At 41.2% G+C, this 24,626-nt stretch overlaps 1 protein-coding gene across 1 annotated transcript in view; it reads left to right on the forward strand.

Annotated features, from left to right (window-relative positions):
* LOC122797920 (zinc finger protein 271-like) overlaps positions 1 to 24,626 on the forward strand; it is a 161,842-nt gene that overhangs the window by 118,056 nt on the left and 19,160 nt on the right. Inside the window, exon 4 of the mRNA XM_044066438.1 lies at positions 20,530 to 20,652. Coding sequence (XP_043922373.1) covers positions 20,530 to 20,652 — 123 coding nt within the window. The remainder of the gene's footprint in view (positions 1 to 20,529; positions 20,653 to 24,626) is intronic.

The raw sequence follows: 24,626 nt of genomic DNA on the forward strand, positions 1-24,626 counted from the left end.
CTTTGCAAACACATACATGCACACACAGCAAGAGGGTAAACTAAGTGAATGACAAAACCTTTAAATAACTAAAAATACTTTTGCAGCAACATCATAACCCAGCAGCAAACAACAAACGGCGGAGAAAACTAACTGTTTATAGTTCTGCGCAGATACTTACCAAAAGAAATGCAGTATATTATGTATGTGTGTGCTCAGCGGACTTTGCTTCAACGATGTTTTTGCTCGGATTGAAACTAGAGGCTAATCAGTTCCACAACAAGTTTCACTGTGTAGAGTAGCTGATAAGCGGGCCAGGCAAAATAATGGTGACGCTACAGTGTGGGAGGATCAGGATAAGAGAAGACTACTGATTTGCTTGTGTCGAAGGTACGTCAGGAAAGAAGAGACCAACTAGACCTGAAGGAATGCGATACCAAGGGATGGGGGATGGGCTTTCCTGCCCTACGCTACGGAAAGGGAGACATGTAGAACTGATAAACTTGTGTTTGTGTTCTGCTAATTGATGTGCGGTGACATGAGTTTAAAGGGAAAGAAAAAAACTGCGGTTTGAGTTAAATTTAAGTTGAGCCCGGAGTTTTCCTTTAAAGAAATCCCAATCCCTCAGAGCCACACGCTCCAGGGATCTAAACCTTGTCATCGTAATGAACAAAACATGCTGGAGGGATAGGTTCCTGACCCAGAGACTCCCCATACTCTGGAATAGACTGCCCATACATGTCAAGCAGAGTGCCTCCTTGGCCTTCTTCAAAAGGAACCTTGAAGATTGGATGGGAGATAGAAAATTCACCCCGGGGATCATGTCAGTCACCCTGCCAGATAGGGGTCCAGGAAAGTAAATATTGTGGGAAGAAATATCCAGGCAATTGTTTGGCTAGGCTTGTATAGGCCTAGAGACGATAGCCTAGTGCCAACCTATGAAGGCATTGAGAAGTAGCAGACTAAGTTGAGATTCCAACTACTTCGAGCAAGGATTATTTACTGCAGTGAGAGTTTTCACACCTCATCATGAGGGTATGGGGGAGGGTTTATCAAGTTTGTTAGGACTACAAAAGACTCCTCTTTACAAAAACTGTTTTTATCTGCTTTCTTTTGCTGCAAGTAGCTAACAGGTATTTATAGCACAGAACAAGCTCTGGCAGACAGATAAATGAGGCTCAGTCAGGTAAACAGAGAAGCAGTTCTTACAGAAGGTGTGTTTACATGACAGTGCTTCACAGTCCTGCCGTTATATTTTAATGGCATGAGAAAACAGCACCACTTCCTTATGTCTGGCATGAGTCATATAAAGAAGACTTGAAATGTATTCTGGGAAGAAAGAAGGAAAGTAAGAAAATAAAATCACGTTACCAAGGCAGGCCCCATCATCCGCCATTTTGAGAGAAACATTAAAATTGTAAAAGAAGCACTTGGAGTGATTTTGAGGCATTAAAATAGCTCAAAAACAAAGATGCAATGAAAAAATACATTTTTTGAGCTCTAAGATGGCGTTTTCCTTTAAACACCTTTATGTCAAGGATTGCTAAAAGCATTTTGTAACCTGATTTACTATAAAAGTGCTATTCAGATGATAGGAGTAGGGAGAGAGATGAGGGAACACTTTTAATGACACACCAGGCAGACTGCAAGCAAATCTGTTTGATGTGTATTGTCATGCAAAGCTGACTAAATAGCTGAACCTTGCAGGGCAGGAAATGTGATACTCTTGCTAGCTGAGGGTTGGAATATGGGAGGAGTGACATTAGAATATGGGAGGAGTGACATTAGAATATGGGAGGAGGGACATTACAAGGAACTGAAGCAGATCAAAGTTAAATTTCTAAAAAAGTCTGATATCTTATCAAGTGAGCAGGCAGTTCTGGAAGCTTGTTTCACAGAATGTGTAACATCAGCAGCAAAATAATTTGTAAGAGGCACTGCATGACAGTGAATTATACTTTTAGTGAGGGCTCTGAAAAGTCGCTTCTCATCTCTGTTATTCCATTCTAAGGGAATGGAACAGCAATGTGACAGTCCAGCTATGGGCACTGTAATCTCAGATACAGTGGACTTATAGGTTCATACTAGGCTATCTGCCCTAGGGCATTTATAAGCCTAGCCAGAATGTGTTTGGCTTTCGCCACCCATTTTAAATTTATTTTGCTATGCCCTTTTTCGAGGTTAGTATACTGTGCCTCTGTCTAACAGTGACACAGAAGTGATACCCGGGGTAAACCTATGATCTCCCATCCACTCATCAAGATTCCTCTTGAAGAGAGTCAATGAGGGACTCTGCCTAACCTGGACTGGGAATAAGGGATTTTATTCCAGAATGAAGGGAGCCTCTGGGTTATGAATCTGTCCCTCCAGCATGTCCTATTTATTTCAGTGCTGAGGTTCAAGTCTCTCGAGCGCGTAGCTCAATGGGATTTGGATTTTCTGAGGTGCAGCATGTCCATTAATTCCGGGTTGGACATGGCTTTATACGTCAGGCACAGATCGCCTCTGAACAGGCGGTATGCCACTGAGTAGAGCTGGAGTTTCTTTAACCGGGCAGCATATGGCATCTGTTTGAGCCCTTTGATCCTCTTGGTGAGGTACTTTTGGTGTATTTCCAGTTGCTGCAGGTGTCTGGTAAGGTACATCCCAAAAGGGGCATTGTACTCAATTATGGGCCTGATGAGGGATGAGTAAAGAGGCACGATGACCTCCCCTGATCTAGATGTGAATCCCTTCATGATTAGGTGGGCTATATAAAATGTTTTTCTAACCACTTTGGCCATGTGGTTGTCAAATGAGAGATTGCTATCAACTTGGGTCCCCAGGTCCCTAATTACTTCTTCTGTACTTAATGGATTACCACCTATGTGGTAATTTGTGGACACTTTGTTTTTGCCAAAGGGGATGACTGTACACTTTTTGGCATTTAGCTTGAGGCCATAGCTCTGGCACCAGTTGTCTGTTTCTATGAGGCCCTTTTGGAGGATGCTTGTGTCAGCTGGAGAGTCGATTATGGCGCCCAGTTTGCAGTCATCTGCGAACTTGGTCAGCCACAGTCCGTCCGTGTTGGCCTGTACCTCCGAGAAATATATACCGAACAAGAGAGGTCCCAGGACTGAGCCTTGTGGGACACCACTTGTAACTGGTTTGGAGTCTGACATGGCTCCAGCAATTCTAACCATGTGGGTTCTGTCCTTGAGCCAGTTTGCAATCCATCTAGTGACATAGGGGTTTATATTTAAGCTGGTGAGCTTATCTATAATGCCCGAGTGCGGTATTGTATCGAAGGCTTTTGCGAGGTCCAGGTAGGCTGTGTGGACCACCTTCCCCACATCAATCGCCTTGGTGACTGTTTCAAAAAATCAACCAGGTTTAAGAGGCAGGATCTGCCCTTAACAAAGCCGAACTGGGTAGGATCCAGTGTCTGTAGGTCCCCAATATCTTTATTTATGAGGTCCATGATGATCCTTTCCATAGCTTTGCAGACCAAGCTAGTCAGGCTTATGGGGCGATAGTTTCCAGGATCCGTTGAGGCACCACCTTTATGGAGAGGGACCACTGTTGCTGTACGCCACTCTTTGGGCACATATCCTGTAGTAAGGCTGAGATTGAAGAGTAGTTTTATGTTTGGGTTTAGCTCTTCTTGGAGTTCATGTAGGACGCAGCCTGGGACACCATCTTGTCCCATTGATGCTGTGTTTTTTGCTTTGGAGAGGGCGGCTCTTACCTGAGCATCTGAGATGTCAGGGGCCAGCACTCTGCTGGGATAGATATTTGCCCTTTTGGTGGGGAGGGGGGGAGAAGTTTGTGCTGAACCTGTCAGCTAGGATGTTGGCAATGTCTGTGGGTTCAGTGTATTTTTTGTCATTTTGGACTAATTTTGAGCATATCTGGGAATTACCACCCAGGTTCCTAACATAACTAAAGAAAGCCTTGTGATTATCCGTAGTGTCCTGTGCAATTTTTCTCTCGAAGCTGGCCTTAGACAATTTTATGAGTGCCCGTAGTTTTTTGCTAATACTGATCAGTGATGCCTTCCCTTTTTGGGATTTTGCTCTATCATTTAGTAGCTTCCTCCTTCTATTGCATAGTTTGTTTATGGCTGGGGTCTACCACACAGGACGTCTGCCTTTGGAGGATTGGGTCTTGGTTTTATTTGGGATTGCATGATCCATGCATTCCTGAAGGTGTTCATAGAATGCGTTTATAAAGGATTCTGTGGTCTGGGCTGTATTTTCCACAGGCCCGGGGGCTTTGAAGGATTCCACCTCGGTTTTGAGGAGTGTGAAATTTGCTTTAGAGAAGTTTTTCACTGTGTTTATCTGGGCAGGGGGTGGGGTCGGGATGTGAATGTCCAGTGAGATTAGTTTATGGTCTGATCTTACTAGTGAGGGATACACTTCTGGTCTGGAGCATAGAGTCCCCATGTTGGTGATGATCAGGTCCAGTATGTTTTCCCCTCTTGTGGGAGTGGTAACAAGTTGTTCCATAGCATTTGAGTTTATAAATTCTAAGAACCTTTGGGCTAGGGTGTTGGAGCTAAAGTAATGCTCCCAGTCTATGTTTGGGTAGTTGAAGTCGCCCAATATAATGGTGTTTGGAGAGACCTTCATATTTTCCAGTTTGCGGTGTATTATGGGGAAGATTTTCTTTAGAAAAAAACTAACTCTCATCAGGATGTCTGCCCCCAGGAGGGCAGTCAGGGGTGCAAACAAAATAAAATTAGTAGTGATTACTTCTATCTGGTACATACAGGTTTGCAATGAGCCAAACTTAAGGAAAAGGTAAAAATTATATCTCTTTAATTATTTTCCTGTTGTGATCCTGTAAAGACATACAGTGTTTCTGTTACACGGCTTCTAAATCCACTTGACGTTTTACATTTTAAGTCTTTTATGATTGCGTACAGCCCAGTAAAGCCAGTCCCCACTAGCTGTGGACATGCATGCTGTGGCCTTTTTAGTGATCTGATCAGTACAGCACAAGTGGATTGTTTGGCTGTACTTCAGAAACACAGAGCACAGGGATGCTGAGCTCTGACCTTGAGGAATCGTATTGAAAGCCTTCCCGACTTCTTGTCAGTAAACACCATGCCCCTCAGTGCCAGTCATTTACTAGCTTGTAAATAAAGATAATTTCCTAAATATATTAAAATCCCAACAAATACTGACATTTTGAGCTAGTCATCCTGTGACTAATGTTGATGTGGTACCCAGACACTATGTAAAACTGGGAAAAGTAGAATCTATGACAATTTTCTGAAAAGAAGATGCAATGTGTAGACACAACTCTATAGAAAAAGCCATTTTCCCATTCAAAGACAGGCTGGGCTTCAGACTACACATCTTCAAAAAACTTCTTCATCTGGAATAAAAACCTATTGGCTGTTATGTATGGAAGCAGACCTTTCATAATGCAGACACAGGTAACTGTTTATGCAACTGTTTGTGGGTTTGGTTTGAGTAAGGGTTAATTAAGATGATAACGTTTAGTATTGTACGTTTGTTGATGTGTGTTTCAGTGTCTGAGCCAGTCTTTGTGTATTGGTAGTGATCTGAAAAGGGCTTTTCTAAGGTGAGGAACAGGTATGCTACTCTGGCATCATCAGCAAACTGGCCAAACTGAATATAAATCCTTATGTAATCCATCAGACTGCTAACTGCTTCACTGACAAATATCACACTGTCAGAGTCAGAGACACACTATCTTCCAATAGACTTGTCGACAGTCTTATACCCCTGGGACTTTGTTTTGGACCCTGTTTTATATGGCTTCTATTTCTCTGATGTCAAATTTGACATTAAAGCCTCTGGCTGATGAAGTTCATGAATGATTGCAAGTTTGGAGTCATTGCCAACTCCCTGAAGACACTTGGATCCTCTAAGGGGGCTAACATGGGTATACTGTTGGTGTCTTGATTGTGAATGTAACATTGTACAATTTGGGAAAAATGAAATTCTTGCAGATCTAGGAGACTCTTTCAGATACTGTCCCTGTGGGAATAAAGATGCCTTGTTGAAGTTTCCAGTAGTTTAATCAGTTAAGTAGGTAGATGGGCAAGTGTTGTTGTTCTAATACATTACATTCAACAAGTCAGTTATTTAAAGACCGTTACAGACGATGGTGGGAGGGTCCAGGGGATCTGACTGGGGGAAATCTTGGAGATGGAAAAATAAGGATCGATCCAATCCCAAAGCTTAGAGCTTAGTACATTATTTGAATATTACTGAAAGACCCAAAAGGGTTTACCAGCTCAGCAGCCTGTGGAACTTCATTCTTAGTTAAAATATTTTTATTTTTAACAAACAAAACATGACAACACACAGTAAGCTACAACTATAGAACTGTAATTAAGAAAAGACTTTTCCCCTAAGCTTCATCAGATGCATCCAGTAGAGTGGTTTACACTTTGATCATTTGAAAATGCCTCCTTGTATGAGGCTGTCACCAGACTTTTTTTAGCGTATTTTATAACACATATATTATAAAAGCTGTGTCTTCCTTTGTGGGGCTCATATTGCTTGGAGCTAATTATGAAAGCTTTATTACAGAGCTTTTTTCACTCTGACTTGTCTTTATCGACGCTTGTATCACATGGAATATGAGAGGCTGTGCCCACTTTTACTGGGCTCATATCTCCTAAAATATCTTTTGTATAGCAAAAGGGTTTACAGTGCCTGCTTGTAAACAACTCATATATATGATTAAGGTGACCAAGTCCCCCTTACATATATATGATTAATGTGACCAGGTCCCCTTACATATACATGATTAATGTGACCAGGTCCCCTTACATATACATGATTAATGTTACCAGTCCCCCTTACATATACATGATTAATGTGACTGGTCCCCCTTACATATACATGATTATTTGTTTTATTTATTTATTTTACATTTGTTAACCGGGGGTGTTTGAGACAAAAAGGCCCTTTTTCAGCAGAGGCCTGGGGAGAAAAAATCCACATAGAAAAATTACAGATACATTTAGATATTTAGACATGAACAACATCTGCTACACTTCATTCTCTAAGTTGTACTCTGCACTAGCTTATACTACCCCATGAGTAATGAGCTACTCAGATACTATAACATGTAATTCTCATTTCTAAAATTACCTTAAAATACAATGTTCTCTAAAATGTAAAGCCTTTGTTATTTACTCCATAACAGAATGTTCTTTCTAAATGCAACTGTTTTTGTACTCTGTAGTAATTGTACTTTTTGTAACCTAAAACCATGACTGTAATCTTTTCTTGTATTTAGAGCTTTTCTCCCCAGGACTCCATTGAAAACGGGTTCCTTTTGGCCCAATGGACTAGCCTGGTAAACCAACTGCAAATAAATAAATAAATAAAAATCAGTATACACACAAATTACAATAGATATGTTTTTACAGTGGTATGCAGCAAATCAGCAGTTACAGTGGAGAGAACAAACAAGAAAATATTAATTTAAAAATAAAGGTAATTAATAGATTTGTGGTGTACAGCTGAAATTTGGAACATAGGTAGAATACATACATAGTACATAGGTACAGTACATAGTACATTAGCCAATGGTTGAGAGTAAGAGTGAAAACTATTATCAAGTACTTTAGGTTTAGTATGTGTACCTTATCCGCTTTCACTAGCCTGTGGAGCAGCCATGGCACTGCCAACTTTGCTTGAGATGTTGCCTGATGAGGTCTTTAAAGGAGGCTTTGGATGATGTGTTTTGAATGCTAGTAGGGACAGAGTTCCATTTTTTAGCCTCTGAAATACTATGTAGTGCATCTTCAAAGCTATTGTAGCTGTTGGTGACTTCTAGTAGTAGTTTGCTTGATGATCTAAGAGGCCTTTTGGCTGAGTGATGTTGTACTAGATTTTTGAGGGCAGGACACTTATTGGGGAGGTAATAGATCGAATGACAGAGGCAGAGCTGATTGTAGGTTAGGAGGTTGGGCAGTTCAAGCCTGTAGAGCTGTCTCAAAACAGTACAGTGATGAGTTCTATATGAGCAATTTGCAGCAAAGCGGGCAATTCTGTTATAGCAGGCTTCCATTTTGCTTAGTTCAGTTTTGTTGAGATTAGTCAGATTGGGAGATGCATAGAATAGGGTGAATAGAAGTTTGGTGTGAGCAATGGCTGATCGTGTGTTGTCGGTAAGAAATGGTTTGATAAGGTAGAGTGATCCCAGTTTGACATGTACTTTTTTAATAGTTAAGTTGAGATGACTATCACATTTTAGGTGGGAGTCTATGGTTATTCCCAATAGTTTAGCCTGTGCCACTGGAGCGATTGGAGTAGCATTTGGGGAGTAGATAGTGAATTGACTGTTATCAGTGTTTTTGTTAAAACTGGTTATAATCATAAGCTGAGTTTTCTTTGGATTGAGGATAAGTTGGGCTTTGGTAAGGTAGTTTTCAACGTCAGAGAATGCTAGTTGAGTTGTTTGCAGAAGAATGAGAATGTTTTGTGCAGCACAGATTACGGTAGTACCATCTGCATACTCAATGATAGATGCATGCTGTGTGGAGTTAAGGAGGTCATTTGTAAAGATTGTGAATAGTAGTGGTCCTAAGATAGAACCCTGTGGGACTCCTACAGTTATGGGCAGATAAGGAGAGAGAGAATTTTCCCATTTCACAGCATGGTACCTGTCAGTTAAGTAGTTTTGGAACCAGGTAAAAGTGGAATTTGATAGGTGATATTGGTTTAGTTTGTTTAGCAGGATTTGGTGTGAGACTGTGTCAAATGCTTTGGACATATCCAAAAAGAATTGACACCTGCAGGCCTTCGTTTCTGAGACTGTTTACTGTGTCTGTGAAGCAAAGGAGGACTGTAGTGGTACTATGGGCAGGTCTGAAACCATGTTGAGTAGGTGACGGGATGTTGCTGTCTAGGAGATATTTTAGCACCTGGGTATGGATGCATTTTTCTAGGATTTTGGCCAGGGGGAAGAGTAAAGCAATGGGTCTGTAGTTAAGTTCAGTGGAGGTCCCGCCTTTATGTATGGGTGTAACATAGGATATTTTCCAGAGTTTGGGCACATAGTGTTCAATAATTGATCTGTTTATGAGAGTGCAGATTGGGATAGCAAAGCATCTGCTGTCCCCCTTACATACACATGATTAATGTGACCAGTCCCCCTTACATATACATGATTAATGTGACCATTCCCCTTACGTATACATGGTTAATGTGACCACGTACACTTACATATACACGATTAATGTGACCGATCCCATTACATATACATGATTAATATGACCGGCTCCCTTTACATATACATGATTAATGTGACCATGTCCCCTTACATATACATGATTAATGTGACCAGTTCCCCATACATACACACGATTAATGTGACCAGGTCCCCCTTACATACATATGATTAATGTGACCAATCCCCCTTACATACATATGATTAATGTGACCAATCCCCCTTACATACATATGATTAATGTGACCAGGTCCCCCTTACATACACATGATTAATGTGACCAGGTCCCCTTACGTATAATGTGACCACATCCCCTTACATATACCTGATTAATGTGACCAGGCCCCCTTACATATACATAGGTTCATAGATCAGTACTAGGCTAACTGCCCGTGTGGGTCATTTTAAGCCTAACCAATTATCCCATGTGAGAATCGAACCCTGCACCTTGTGTATGTAAGGTAAACACCTTAACCATCATGCCAACCTGCCACCCCAAATCATGATTAAGGTGACCAGTCCCCCTTACACATACATGATTAATGTGACCACGTCCCCTTACATATACATGATTAATGTGACTGCTCCCCCTTACATATACATGATTAATTTGACCATGTCCCCTTACATAGATATGATTAATGTGACCGGGTCCTCTTACATAGACATGATTAATGTGACCAGTCCCCCTTATATATACATTATTAATGTGACCAGTTCCCCTTACGTACACATGATTAATGTGACCGATCCCCTTACATATACATGATTAATGTGACCAGTCCCCCTTACACATACATGATTAATGTGACCACGTCCCCTTACATATACATTATTAATGTGACTGCTCCCCCTTACATATACATGATTAATTTGACCATGTCCCCTTACATAGATATGATTAATGTGACCGGGTCCTCTTACATAGACATGATTAATGTGACCGATCCCCTTACACATACATGATTAATGTGACCACGTCCCCTTACATATACATTATTAATGTGACTGCTCCCCCTTACATATACATGATTAATTTGACCATGTCCCCTTACATAGATATGATTAATGTGACCGGGTCCTCTTACATAGACATGATTAATGTGACCGGTCACCCTTACATACACATTAATGTGACCACGTCCCCTTACATGTACATGATTAATGGGACCAGGTCCCCTTACAAATACATAATTAATGTGACCAGTCCCCCTTACATATACATGATTAATGTGACCGATCCCCTTACATATACATGATTAATGTGACCAGTCCCCCTTGCATATATATGATTAATGTGACCAGGTCCCCCTTACATAGACATGATTAATGTGACCAGTCCCCCTTACATATACGTGATTAATGTGACCATTCCCCTTACATATACATGATTAATGTGACCAATCCCCTTACGTATACATGGTTAATGTGACCACGTACACTTACATATACACGATTAATGTGACCGATCCCATTACATATACATGATTAATATGACCGGCTCCCTTTACATATACATGATTAATGTGACCAGGTCCCCTTACATATACATGATTAATGTGACCAGTTCCCCATACATACACACGATTAATGTGACCAGGTCCCCCTTACATACATATGATTAATGTGACCAATCCCCCTTACATACATATGATTAATGTGACCAGGTCCCCCTTACATACACATGATTAATGTGACCAGGTCCCCTTACGTATAATGTGACCACATCCCCTTACATATACCTGATTAATGTGACCAGGCTCCCTTACATATACATAGGTTCATAGATCAGTACTAGGCTAACTGCCCTTGTGGGTCATTTTAAGCCTAGCCAATTATCCCATGTGAGAATCGAACCCTGCACCTTGTGTATGTAAGGTAAACACCTTAACCATCATGCCAACCTGCCACCCCAAATCATGATTAAGGTGACCAGTCCCCCTTACACATACATGATTAATGTGACCACGTCCCCTTACATATACATTATTAATGTGACTGCTCCCCCTTACATATACATGATTAATTTGACCATGTCCCCTTACATAGATATGATTAATGTGACCGGGTCCTCTTACATAGACATGATTAATGTGACCAGGTCCCCCTTACATAGACATGATTAATGTGACCGGTCACCCTTACATACACATTAATGTGACCACGTCCCCTTACATGTACATGATTAATGTGACCAGTCCCCCTTACATATACATGATTAATGTGACCACGTCCCCTTACATATACATTATTAATGTGACTGCTCCCCCTTACATATACATGATTAATTTGACCATGTCCCCTTACATAGATATGATTAATGTGACCGGGTCCTCTTACATAGACATGATTAATGTGACCAGGTCCCCCTTACATAGACATGATTAATGTGACCGGTCACCCTTACATACACATTAATGTGACCACGTCCCCTTACATATACATAATTAATGTGACCAGTCCCCCTTACATATACATGATTAATGTGACCACGTCCCCTTACATATACATAATTAATGTGAAAAGTCCCCCTTACACATACATGATTAATGTGACCACGTCCCCTTACATATACATGATTAATGTGACTGCTCCCCCTTACATATACATGATTAATGTGACCGATCCCCTTACACATACATGATTAATGTGACCGGTCCCCCTTACATATACATTATTAATGTGACTGCTCCCCCTTACATATACATGATTAATTTGACCATGTCCCCTTACATAGATATGATTAATGTGACCGGGTCCTCTTACATAGACATGATTAATGTGACCAGGTCCCCCTTACATAGACATGATTAATGTGACCGGTCACCCTTACATACACATTAATGTGACCACGTCCCCTTACATGTACATGATTAATGGGACCAGTCCCCCTTACACATACATAATTAATGTGACCAGTCCCCCTTACATATACATTATTAATGTGACCAGTCCCCCTTAAGTACACATGATTAATGTGACCGATCCCCTTACATATACATGATTAATGTGACCATGTTCCCTTAAATACACATGATTAATGTGACCAGTCCCCCTTACATACACATAATTAATGTCACCATGTCCCCTTCCATATATATGATAAATGTGACCAGTCTCCCTTACATACACATGATTAATGTGACTGGGTCCCCATTACATACACATGATTAATTTGACCACGTCCCCTTATATACACATGATTAATGTGACCAGTCCCCCTTACATATATATGATGAATGTGACCAGTCCTTCTTACATACACATGATTAATGTGACCACGTCCCCTTACATACACATGATTAATGTGACCAGCCCCCCCTTACATACACATGATTAATGTGACCAGTCCCCCTTACATATATATGATGAATGTGACCAGTCCTTCTTACATACACATGATTAATGTGACCAGCCCCCCCTTACATACACATGATTAATGTGACCAGTCCCCCTTACATATACATGATTAATGTGACCAGTCCCCTTACATACACATGATTAATGTGACCAGCCCCCCCTTACATACACATGATTAAGGTGACCAGCCCCCCTTACATACACATGATTAATGTGACCAGTCCCCCTTCCATACACATGATTAATGTGACCAGTCCCCCTACATATACATGATTAATTTGACCATGTCCCCTTCCATACACATGATTAATGTGACCAGTCCCCCTACATGATTAATGTAACCAGTCCTCTTACTTATACATGATTAATGTGACCGGTCCTCCTTACATATACATGATTAATGTGACCAGTCCCCCCTTACATACACATGATTAATGTGACCAGCCCCCCTTACATACACATGTTTAATGTGACCAGCCCCCCTTACATACACATGTTTAATGTGACCGGTCCCCCTTACATACACATGATTAATGTGACCGGTCCCCCTTATATATACATGATTAATGTGACCAGGTCCCCTTACATATTCACTAATGTGACCACGTCCCCTTATGTATACATGACTAATGTGACCAGTCCCTCTTACATATACATGATTAATATGACCAGTCCCCCTTACATGTACATATACATGATTAATGTGACCAGTCCCCCTTACATACACATGATTAATGTGACCAGGTCCCCTTACATACACATGATTAATGTGACCAGGTCCCCTTACATACACATGATTAATATGACCAGGTCCCCTTACATATAATTGGTTAATGTGACCAGTCCCTTTACATATACATGATTAATGTGACCAGGTCCCCTTACATATACATGATTAATGTAACCAGGTCCCCTTACATATACATGATTAATGTAACCAGGTCCCCTTACATATACACGATTAATGTGACCACGTCCCGTTACATATACATGACTAATGTGACCAGTCCCTCTTAACATATACATGATTAATGTGACCAGTCCCCCTTACATACACATGATTAATGTGACCAGGTCCCCTTACCTATAATTGGTTAGTGTGACCAGTCCCCTTACATACACATGATTAATGTGACCAGTCCCCTTACAGACACATGATTAAGGTGACCAGTCACCCTTACATATACACGATTAAGGTGACCAGTCACCCTTACATATACATGTCTCATGTGACCAGGTCCCCCTTACATATACATGATTAATGTGACCGGGTCCCCTTACATATGTATGATTAATGTGACCGGGTTCCCATACATATACGTGATTAGTGTGACCAAGTCCCCTAACATACACATGATTAATGTGACCAGTCCCCCTTACATACACATGATTAATGTGACCAGTCCCCCTTACATACACATGATTAAGGTGACCAGTCCCCCTTACATACACATGATTAAGGTGACCAGTCCCCCTTACAGACACATGATTAAGGTGACCAGTCCCCCTTACATATACATGATTAACATGACCAGTCCCCCTTACATATACATGATTAACATGACCAGTCCCCCTTACATATACATGATTAAGGTGACCAGTCCCCATAACATAGATATCATTAATGTGACCGCGTCCCCTTACATAGACATTCATTTGACCAATACCCCTTACATACACATGATTAAGGTGACCAGCCCCCTTACAGATACATGATTAATATGACCAGGTCCCCCTTGCATACACATGATTAAGGTGACCAGTCACCCTTACAGATACATGATTAATATGACCAGGTCCCCCTTAATGATTAAAATGACCAGTCCCCCTTACAGATACATGATTAATATGACCAGGTCCCCCTTACATACACATGATTAAGGTGACCAGTCCCCCTTACAGATACATGATTAATGTGACCAGGTCCCCCTTACATATACATGATTAAGGTGACCAGTCCCCCTTACAGATACATGATTAATGTGACCAGGTCCCCCTTACATATATATGATTAATGTGACCAGGTCCCCTTACAGATACATGATTAATATGACCAGGTCCCATTCTTCCTGATGATGGCTGACCTTTTTATATTTAGGGGAGATTGTCACTTAGAGCTAAGCTAGGTGACTCCCATTTTTTGAACAGTACATGCATCCAGAGAAATAGCTCACAGTGAAAGCAAGTCACAATGTTCATTTTTGCAGAGCTTATGGATGTGCACAAGTAGCAGGAAAAATAAACATAAAGTTTGAGACCTCAGAAAATTTTCAGAAATTGTGTTAAATGCAGGCCTTGTTGCTAAAGTACATATACCTGATTGCTGTGGGGTAGCTGCAGTGGTAGGGAGAATGTTCTCGCTCTCAGAGCATGGTTTTGTGGTGTTTCCTTCTGGGGTCCTCACTGTCAAGCTTTTTCCTGAGTGGAGGAGTGAGGGTTGTTCTGTTCAGATACTAAATCTCTTCAGTTTCCAAGTGGTGAAGTCAGTGCAAGAGAGAGACAGAGAGCTCTGGGCCTAGCTAGATAAAGGGCGGGATACTGGGAGGGATCATGTGGAATGGCAGCAAGCCAGTCTCCTTAGAGAGGGGGTGGTACCATGGGGCCTTGGGTGGGGTTAGATGATTTAAGGGGCTGATGTAATCGGTATGGGTGTGGGTTATCAGTCAAGCTAGAAGGTTAGTGTGTGGCCCTCTTTTTCACTCCTAACAACAAAGAAGGACGTCCCAAGTCCCAAGAGCAGTAGAAAACATTTTCAAATAAGTTAAAGTTGCTGTTTAGGTTTGTGCACACCATGAGGTAAAAAGCATTTTCATACGTGTGACAGTTACTGTTTAGAGTTGTACCTATGTTCAGATCACAGAATATATAGTACTGCACACATGTCCTGTGTTTTCTGTGCTCACTTTACTTCTAAATCTGAACATATGCTTATTGAGGATTGTGACGCTCCACCACTGGACCAGTAATCAAGGAGCCTCAGTCCTCACCACTGGTAGCAGTGGGGTCATTCACTGGGATGATGACAAACACACACACAGTATTTGTAGATGCAGCTCTCTGACTCAAGTACAATTTCCTTTAAGAGCACACACACCACAGTCAATCCAGGGCTGGTTTCTCCCTCTTTCTCCACATCCCCAGTAAGACTCCCCACTGGCACAGCTATAGAGTTGAGATCTCACCTGAGTGGCCAAGCCAAGACCTTCAGCACCCTCTCTGTCCAACCAGTGGTTTGTGTCCCTCTCCAAGTAGCTGACACACACACACAATCTTTGAGGTTTGATTGACACACACACAAACACACACACATTTACTAGTCATGCCCCCTTTTGCCCACACTATAAGGTAGTTATCACTGCCAACAGCCAACTCCTTATCACCTACTTTAAGGCCCTTACAAGGGTACCCAATATACTGAATGTAATATTCTTATTAACACAAATGGTAGTTTGACCAAGAGGAAGGCTATTAGGGGTGGCTCACACAATGTCACCAAATAAATATGCAAGTACTGTCAAAACTTATCTCTTAGACAGATCAGCCACAATTGAAAGGTTTAAATATATTAAATAATAAATAATAAAAGAACAAGACGATAGTAAATATATATTCAGAGTGACATCAGAGTTCAAAACCATGGGAAATATTTGAAACAACATTGCAGGACAGTTTCAAATAAATAAAGAAAAACATCTAAACTAGGATTCACTATATTCCTGACTTATCTAAGAGAACTATACTGTTCCGTACTAACGTATTAGAACAAGGCAGATGTGTGGAGAATGGTTTTCCTTGATGTTGTCATGTCCAAGACAGAGTACAGAATGCCCCGTCTCACTCTAAGACTTCTCAAAATAATATCTAAACTATTACTCCTGAGATGCTTGCAGGATGACATCACTTCTTGTCAACTGACTTTAGTTCCCAAACTAAACCCCCATTGCTAGAAGCTGCCAGCATTTGGAATCTACCTAAAAAAATATACAGACAAGAGATTTTTCCTCCGATCTTTGGAAGATGCTGGAAGTCATAAAACAATTGCATTCCTTCATGCTTTCACGACTAATAATTAGTTCACCCTAAAGCAATATAGAAAGTTTCCTAGCACAGACTTTCTGTCTCTAGCTGCATAGAAAACTGAAAGCCTCTTCATTGCATAGACTATAAAGTAATTTAATTTCAGCTATTTTTCTGAAGTTAACCTCCTGTAATATATACATTTAAACAGTTACAGTAGTGCATGTGCATTTCTGTGCTTTTCCAGTAGGGCACACTGTGGTTACATTAAAGTACAAGCACTTTATAAAATACCTTTTTTTAACATACGTCTGTACAAACCAGTTTGATATACACATGACATACAGTTCTAATACATTTGTAACACAAGCTTCTTACACCGATCATTTCAATATTCACCAATGACGTATTATTATTTACAAACTTCCAGATAGCTGTGCTAGCAGTATCTCCCTTTGTTGCAAGGATATTCAGAAGTGCACTTCAGACATTCACCAATGACTTTGGTGAAGTCTGCGTACGGTCTGGTGTGTGCCACCCATGAGTCTGCTGTTCTAATGTCAAAGGCATATTTGTCAGTACCTCACTAAAGTTACTCTTGTTGCTTTTACAGGGGATATTCTCTTCCTTAATGGTGTAAAACTTCAGATGGCCCTGATCTTTACTTCTGTACCCTGAAGCTGTTCTCTACGTGGTGCTATTGCTGAAAGGTGCTTTTGAAATGTACCAACATACACTAAATTGGATACTTTTGTTAAGGATTTTTTTTCTTTTGTTTTATTTATTTATTTTTTCATTTATTTGATATTTGTTTCCTGGGAAACTTTGACTAGATTGTTGCCCATTTTCAGTGGAGGCCCTGGGAGAAAAACTCCAAACACTATTTATTTATTTAACATTTGTTGACCAGGAAAGTACGACTAGGATAGAGCCCATTTTCAGTGGAGGCCCGGATAGAAATGCTCCAGATGCATGTCTTTAGAATGAATTTAGAATTTAGAACACTAAGCAATAATGACAAAGAAATATCCATGAGTAGATATCAGTGCAATTTAATATTGGTTTAAAAATAAACAGTACAGCATAGGAACACAGCTTTGGTATCTACAGTAATCAGGGGATAAGAAATAATTCAGTTTAAACATTGTCTAGGGATAAAGTGTACATAGTATAGGATTGTTTGATATGCACAGTAGCTGTATGATGTGCTAGGATAATACATAATGTAGGTCTGATGGGAAAATAAAGTCATAAGAGAGAAGAGGGAATTCATGAGAGAGTTTGAGAGAGTTATAAAGGTGGATAACATGGGAAGAATGAAAAAAACAAGGGAGAGAGTGGAAGAGGGTAGCTGGGCTAAGTGAGAGGAAGAGGGAATAGGGTGTAAAATGAGTAGAGTGAGGGGTGATTGATAATGAGAATAGACTGCAGTTAGCATAAAAGAGGGGCAGATAGATGGATGGGAGAGGAAAAATAAGGGGTAAAGTGTAATTAGGAGAAGGTGCTTTTTATTTTCCATGTTAAAGTTGGTAAATTTCCATTCAGTTTAGCTGTTAAAGCAAGGCGTTGCTTTTTTCAGCTGCACTTAATTTCAGTTTAACATGTGTAAAGACATTTCACATGTTACTCAGCCAGACAGATGACCACCTCAGACGTTTCACACCTCAGGTAGCTGTATCATTGTTGGCATGACTTAGCTCAGTTCTTCACTTCACATCACTGTGCCATTTCACACCTCTGTAGCTATATCTCTGGTGACATAACTCAGCTCAGTAATTCAGTTCACATCACTGTGACATTTCACACCTCAGTAGCTCTATCTCTGGTGACATAACTCAGCTCAGTAATTCAGTTCACATCACTGTGACATTTTACACCTCAGTAGCTCTATCTCTGGTGACATAACTTAGCTCAGTAATTCAGTTCACATCACTGTGACATTTCACACCTCACTAGCTGCATCACTTCTGACATAACTCAGCTCAGTTCTTCACTTCACATAACTGTGCCATTTCACACCTCTGTAGCTATATCTCTTGTGACATAACTCAGCTCAGTAAATCAGTTCACATCACTGTGACATTTCACACCTCAGTAGCTCTATCTCTGGTGACATAACTCAGCTCAGTAATTCAGTTCACATCACTGTGACATTTCACACCTCAGTAGCTTAGCTCTATCTCTGGTGACATAACTTAGCTCAGTAATTCAGTTCACATCACTGTGACATTTCACACCTCAGTAGCTTTATCACTTCTGACATAACTCAGTGCTTCAGTTCACATCACTGTGACATTTTACACCTCAGTAGCTCTATCTCTTGTGACATAACTCAGCTCAGTAATTCAGTTCACATCACTGTGACATTTCACACCTCAGTAGCTCTACCTCTGGTGACATAGCTCAGTAATTCAGTTCACATCACTGTGACATTTCACACCTCAGTAGCTTTATCACTTCTGACATAACTCAGTGCTTCAGTTCACATTGCTGTGACATTTTACACCTCAGTAGCTCTATCTATGGTGATATAACTCAGCTCAATAATTTAGTTCATATCACTGTGACACCTCACATCTCAGTAGCTCTAACACTGATGGCAGGACTTTGTTCAGTTCTTCAGTTCACATCTCATTTGAATTGATCCTTGGAGTAGGCTTGCTGTCTTGTGGAGGCATACCACAGCATAAACAAGTTCTTTTTAAAGTCATAGGGGTGGTATATGGTTTTAAGCAGATGAAATGTGGGATACTTTGTTTGTACATATGTATGCATGTGATGTTTGTTTGTAACCAACTTACATGCACTGATGACCTACTGGGACTTTTGTCTTCATGAGCTAAACTGCTGTGTTTTTTTTCTTTATCTATCTGAAGAGCCCTAGATTTTATGCAGTAAGGGTTGACCAGGCACCCTCTGAGTTATGTGCACACACTGTCTTGTGGTCTTTAGTACACAGATTGACCACTTGTAACACATGCCTATCACTTGTGCACAAAGTTCAGCATAAGGAGACTCCATCATTTCATTCTGTAGGCACATTTGACTGTATTTCTCATAAATATTCCCCCAGAACAAAACTAGTCGCCATCACACTTCCTTCTCTCCTTCATCATCTGCATTTTGATGGCGGTTTCTACCAGTTTCAGGACTAATGCAGATGTCCCTCAATTCATTGTCAAATTACATGCATATCTTACTAAATTAGATGTGTTCATGTTATATAAACAATGTAAGAAACTCGTATATTATTCTAAAGTAATTCTATGCATTCTTTATAATTGACGATGGATGACTGAATTTGAACAGTTAAATTATAAGAGCTATACCCCTGTCTAAACATATGCTGAAGATATATCTATTATACATTTGTTTATTTAGCATAGTTTGGTGAACATTGTTCTGTTGTTATGTTACTGTGTTGAAATTTTACATTCTTATGGTTTGTGTCATGTCTTCCCAGTGTTCCGGTTGTCATTTAATTTGCATTTCCTTCTGCCTAGGGAAGTAAATACTGTGGCAAGAAATAGCCAGGGAATTGTTATGGCTAGGCTTGTATAGGCCCTGGGGCTGATAGCCTAGTACCAAGCTATGAACCTATGCCTAGGGTTGTAATTGTAACAATGCTGTACAGATTTCTTAATTTTCCAGGTTAATGAATATAAAGTAAAGAATGCACATAGGTTATACTGAAGGCTTCTGAACTTCTGCATCAAGACAGCACCTGGTGCTACACACCTTCCATACATATAATAACAATGTGGATATGCTTCTCTTAAGAACTGTAGTGCTGTTCCTGCCAATAGAGACTGAAGAGGTAACAGTACAAGAACATGTACAGTAGTGATTTGACTCCAGAATTATCACTATCCATCAGCTATGAATGATTGAAGCTGTTGTAAGCTTCGTACAAATATTCCTGACAGGATCCTTTTTTTAACAATAGTTTCTGCTGATTTTGATTTTCAGGGTACAACATACCAGCGGAACGTCTTTGGCTTCTTATTAATATAGATGAGACAGTCCCATCTGATGGCAGTGAAGGAGGAATGGTGGTGCAACAAAGTCAGCTTCCCGACAGTGGTATCTACAGTAAGTACACGTTCAGATAATTAAATGGCCAGCTTGCTGACAGCGACATCAGCAGTAAGTGCAAGTTCAGATAATTAACTGGTCAGCTTCCTGACAGCGGTATTAGCAGTAAGTACAAGGTCAGATAATTAACTGGTCAGTTTCTTGACAGTAGTATCAGCAGTAAGTACAAGGTCAGATAATTAACTGGTCAGCTTCCTGACAGCCATATCAGCAGTAAGTACAAGGTCAAATAATTAACTGGTCAGCTTCCTGACAGCCATATCAGCAGCGAGTACAAAGTCAGATAATTAACTGGTCAGCTTCATGACAGCCATATCAGCAGTAAGTACAAGGTCAGATAATCCTGACATTGATACTAGCAGTAAGTACAAAGTCAGATAATTAACTGGTCAGCTTCATGACAGCCATATCAGCAGTAAGTACAAGGTCAGATAACTAACTGGTCAGCTTCCTGACTGTGGTATCAGCATTATGTACAAGGTCAGATAATTAACTGGTCAGTTTCCTGACAGCAGTATTAGCAGTAATTGCAAGTTCATAGTTTCATAAGTTGGTACTAGGCTATCAGCCCTAGGGCCTATATAAGCCTAGCCATAAAATTCCTTGGCTATTTCTTCCCACAATATTTGCTTCCCTGAACCCCTGTCTAGCAGGGCGACTGACGTGATCCCCTGAGTGAATTTCCTATCTCCCATCCAATCATCAAGGTTCCTTTTGAAGACGGCCAAAGAGGCTCTCTGCTTGACATGTATAGGCATTCTATTCCAGAGTCTGGGGAGTCTCTGTGTCAGGAACCTATCCCTCCAGCATGTTTTGTTCATTGTGATGACAAGGTTTAGATCCCTAGAGCATGAGGCTCTGAGAGATTGGGATTTCTTTGTGTACCATGTCCAACAGCTCTGGGTTTGACATGTCCTTGTATGTTAAGCAGAGATCACCTCTGAGTAGACGATATGCGAGTATAGCTGGAGTTTTTCTAGATGGTCAGGATAGGGCATCTGCTTTAAGCCTGTGATTCTTTTAGTGAGGTATTTCTGCAGCCTTTCCAGTTGTTTCAGATGTCTTGAGAGCTACATACCAAATGGGGCATTATACTCTATAATGGGTCTAATGAGGGATGAGTACGGTGGGACAATGACCTCCTTTTTTCTGAATGAAAAGCCCTTAGTGATGAGGTGTGCCATGTAGAAGGATTTCCTGACTGTTGTGGTGATGTGGTTATCGAAGGTGAGACCACTGTCCACCTGTGTCCCTTAAGTCTCTTATCACACTTTTGGTGTTTAGTGTACTGCCACCTATGTGGTAATTCACAGGTACATGTTTTTCCCAAAGGGGATAACTATACATTTCTTGGCATTGAGCTTAAGCCCATGGCTCTGGCACCAAGCATCTGTTTCTTTAAAGCCCTTTTGTAGAATATCCACATCATTTGAGGATTCAATAATGTCTCCTAGTTTGCAGTCATCTGCGAAATTTGTTAGCCAGAGTCCCTTAGTGTTGGCCTGTACTTCAGAGAAGTAGATGCCAAACAAGAGTGATCCCAGGACTGAACCCTGAGGTACTCCACTTGTCACTTGTCTGGAGCTGGATTTGGAGTTGGCTATTTTTACAGTATAGGTTCTGTCAGTAAGCCAGTTGGCAACTCATCGAGTGACATAGGGATTAATTCCCAGCTTAGTAAGTTTATCTATGATTCCAGAGTGGGGGATGGTGTCGAAGGCCTTAGCGAGGTCCATATAGGCTGGTGTGGACCACCTTACCCTCGTCCACAGCTCTGGAGACTAATTCGAAGAAGTCAGTCAGGTTCTGGAGACAAGATCGGCCCTTCACGAACCCAAACTGGGTGGGGTCCAGTGTTTGAAGGCTGCCAATTTCTTTGTTTATAAGTTCCATGATGATACGTTCCATGGCCTTGTAGATCAGGCTCGTCACACTGATGGGGCGGTAGTTCCCAGGATCCAAGATGGATCTCCCCTTGTGGAGTGGGATAACTGTTGCTGTGCGTCACTCAGTGGGCACAAAGCCTGAGGTGAGGCTATGATTAAACAGGACACTTAGGTGAGATGCCAGTTCATTTTGTAATTCATCTAGTGCACAGCCCAGGATGTCGTCTGGTTCCATGGATGCTGTATTCTTAGCTTTAGAGAGTTCAGATAATTAACTGGTCAGCTTCCCGACAGTGATATCAGCAGTAAGTACAAGGCCAAATAATTAACTGGTCAGCTTCCTGACCGTGATATCAGCAGTAAGTACAAGGTCAGATAATTAACTGGTCAGCTTCCTGACAGCAGTATCAGCAATAAGTACAAGTTCAGATAATTAACTGGTCAGCTTCCTGACAACGATACCAGCAGTAAGTTGTTGTTGTCTTTTGGCTTTTCCCGGTTAGGGGTTGCCACAGTGGAACTCCGGTCCGCTAATGATTGGCAGTATACATACTGAGTTGCCAGCTCTGATACACAACCTTCAACGAAGGTATGCCCATTCACGCATGTCTCCACACAGGAGACGCTCTAGCTGAGAATTGAACAGGACAACGTCTTACTGTGAGGCGACAACGCTACCGCAGCACCACCACTGCAGTATACCAGCAGTAAGTACAAGTTTAGATAAATAACTGGTCAGCTTCCTGACAACGATACCAGCAGTAAATACAAGTTTAGATAAATAACTGCTTGGGGGATTCCTTTTGTGTGTACGAATAAATAAAGAAGTTTGAAGTGACATAGGATGACAAGTGTTTGCTACCAATAGGGACATCAGTGTTGCAAAGATCAGCCCCCCAAGGAGGCAGCCATATAAACCTGACGGACAAATACATACTTTGGAGCTTGTGGTACAGTTTGATAAGGATTTGCTTGTTTTTCAGATGGTCTGAATTTAAATGGGAAGGTTGGGCACTGGTAGAGCTGGTTGGCATAGGATAGGAGCGAGAGGCAAATGCCAGCTCACACATCCTAGGTTGAGTGGGTGTGATCAGAGTGCTGCTGTACAGATGCCCCCCTCCTGAGGTACATGAGCAAAACAGAGGCAGCCTGCCAAAACTATGCTCTCACTCTAATCAAGTATGAGGGTGAAGAGGAGTTCCCAGTAGCACTTCTGGGCCCAGTGTGCAGTAGCACTTCTGGGCCCAGTGTGTTAGACAACAGTACATCTGCTGGTTGCCTGAGGTAGGGAATGTGGGTAGGAAAAGAAACTAAGAACTATGAGCAATGAGTTATTGTCTCCAGATCCCCATGCTTCACTGTTTCCTAAAAAAACACAGAAAGATGTATCACCCGGTAGTGATGTGGGGTGTTAGGGGTAATATACAATAGAAGGAAAAAGTGTGTCATTGGGGGGGGGGGGCTGCATGAGCTGCATGATCAAGAAATGAATTTCTCATTGGCTACATAGTGTATAATGCCATGATCATGACTGAAATGACCAGGGTTCAGTTAGTGTCCCACACACTGGAGGATTTGACCATGGATGGTTGCACTCAGTGAATGATGCCTAGTTGCCCATCCTGCAGTGGAAAGTGCTCTGGTCTGCTATAATGCTGACCTGTAATGAAGTAAGAATACAAGGCAGAGCATATAGGCTAAGGACTTGAGCTTGGCTCCCCTTAAAGTAAACGTCATTTACCATTCTCACATCTTTCCACCAACTAGCTGTACACTTCAGTACATAGTATCTTGAGACCTTTTGCAGCTTATTTTTGAAATCTGCCAATGTTGATACAGAGCGGGTACAATGGGGGAGATCTCACATGGTGTGAGTATGTGTGATCTCCCTGCTTACTAACCCTGTTGCTTTTGTATTCTTAAGCCCAGTGGTTCTTTAGTTGTCTGTCCCTTATTATAACTTGAGATGTACTCTTTCTTGTACCTCAGAAGCCAGACATATCACCAAAGGCCGGAAAATGCAAAAACGGTTCTGTTGTGTCTCCTGGAGTCTATCCATATCGAGGGAAGTGCTTTAGTGGCACT

Source organism: Protopterus annectens, chromosome 3.part1 (assembly GCF_019279795.1).
Source record: "Protopterus annectens isolate FY-2018-M chromosome 3.part1, PAN1.0, whole genome shotgun sequence".
In the NCBI taxonomy this organism is placed as follows: domain Eukaryota; kingdom Metazoa; phylum Chordata; order Ceratodontiformes; family Protopteridae; genus Protopterus; species Protopterus annectens.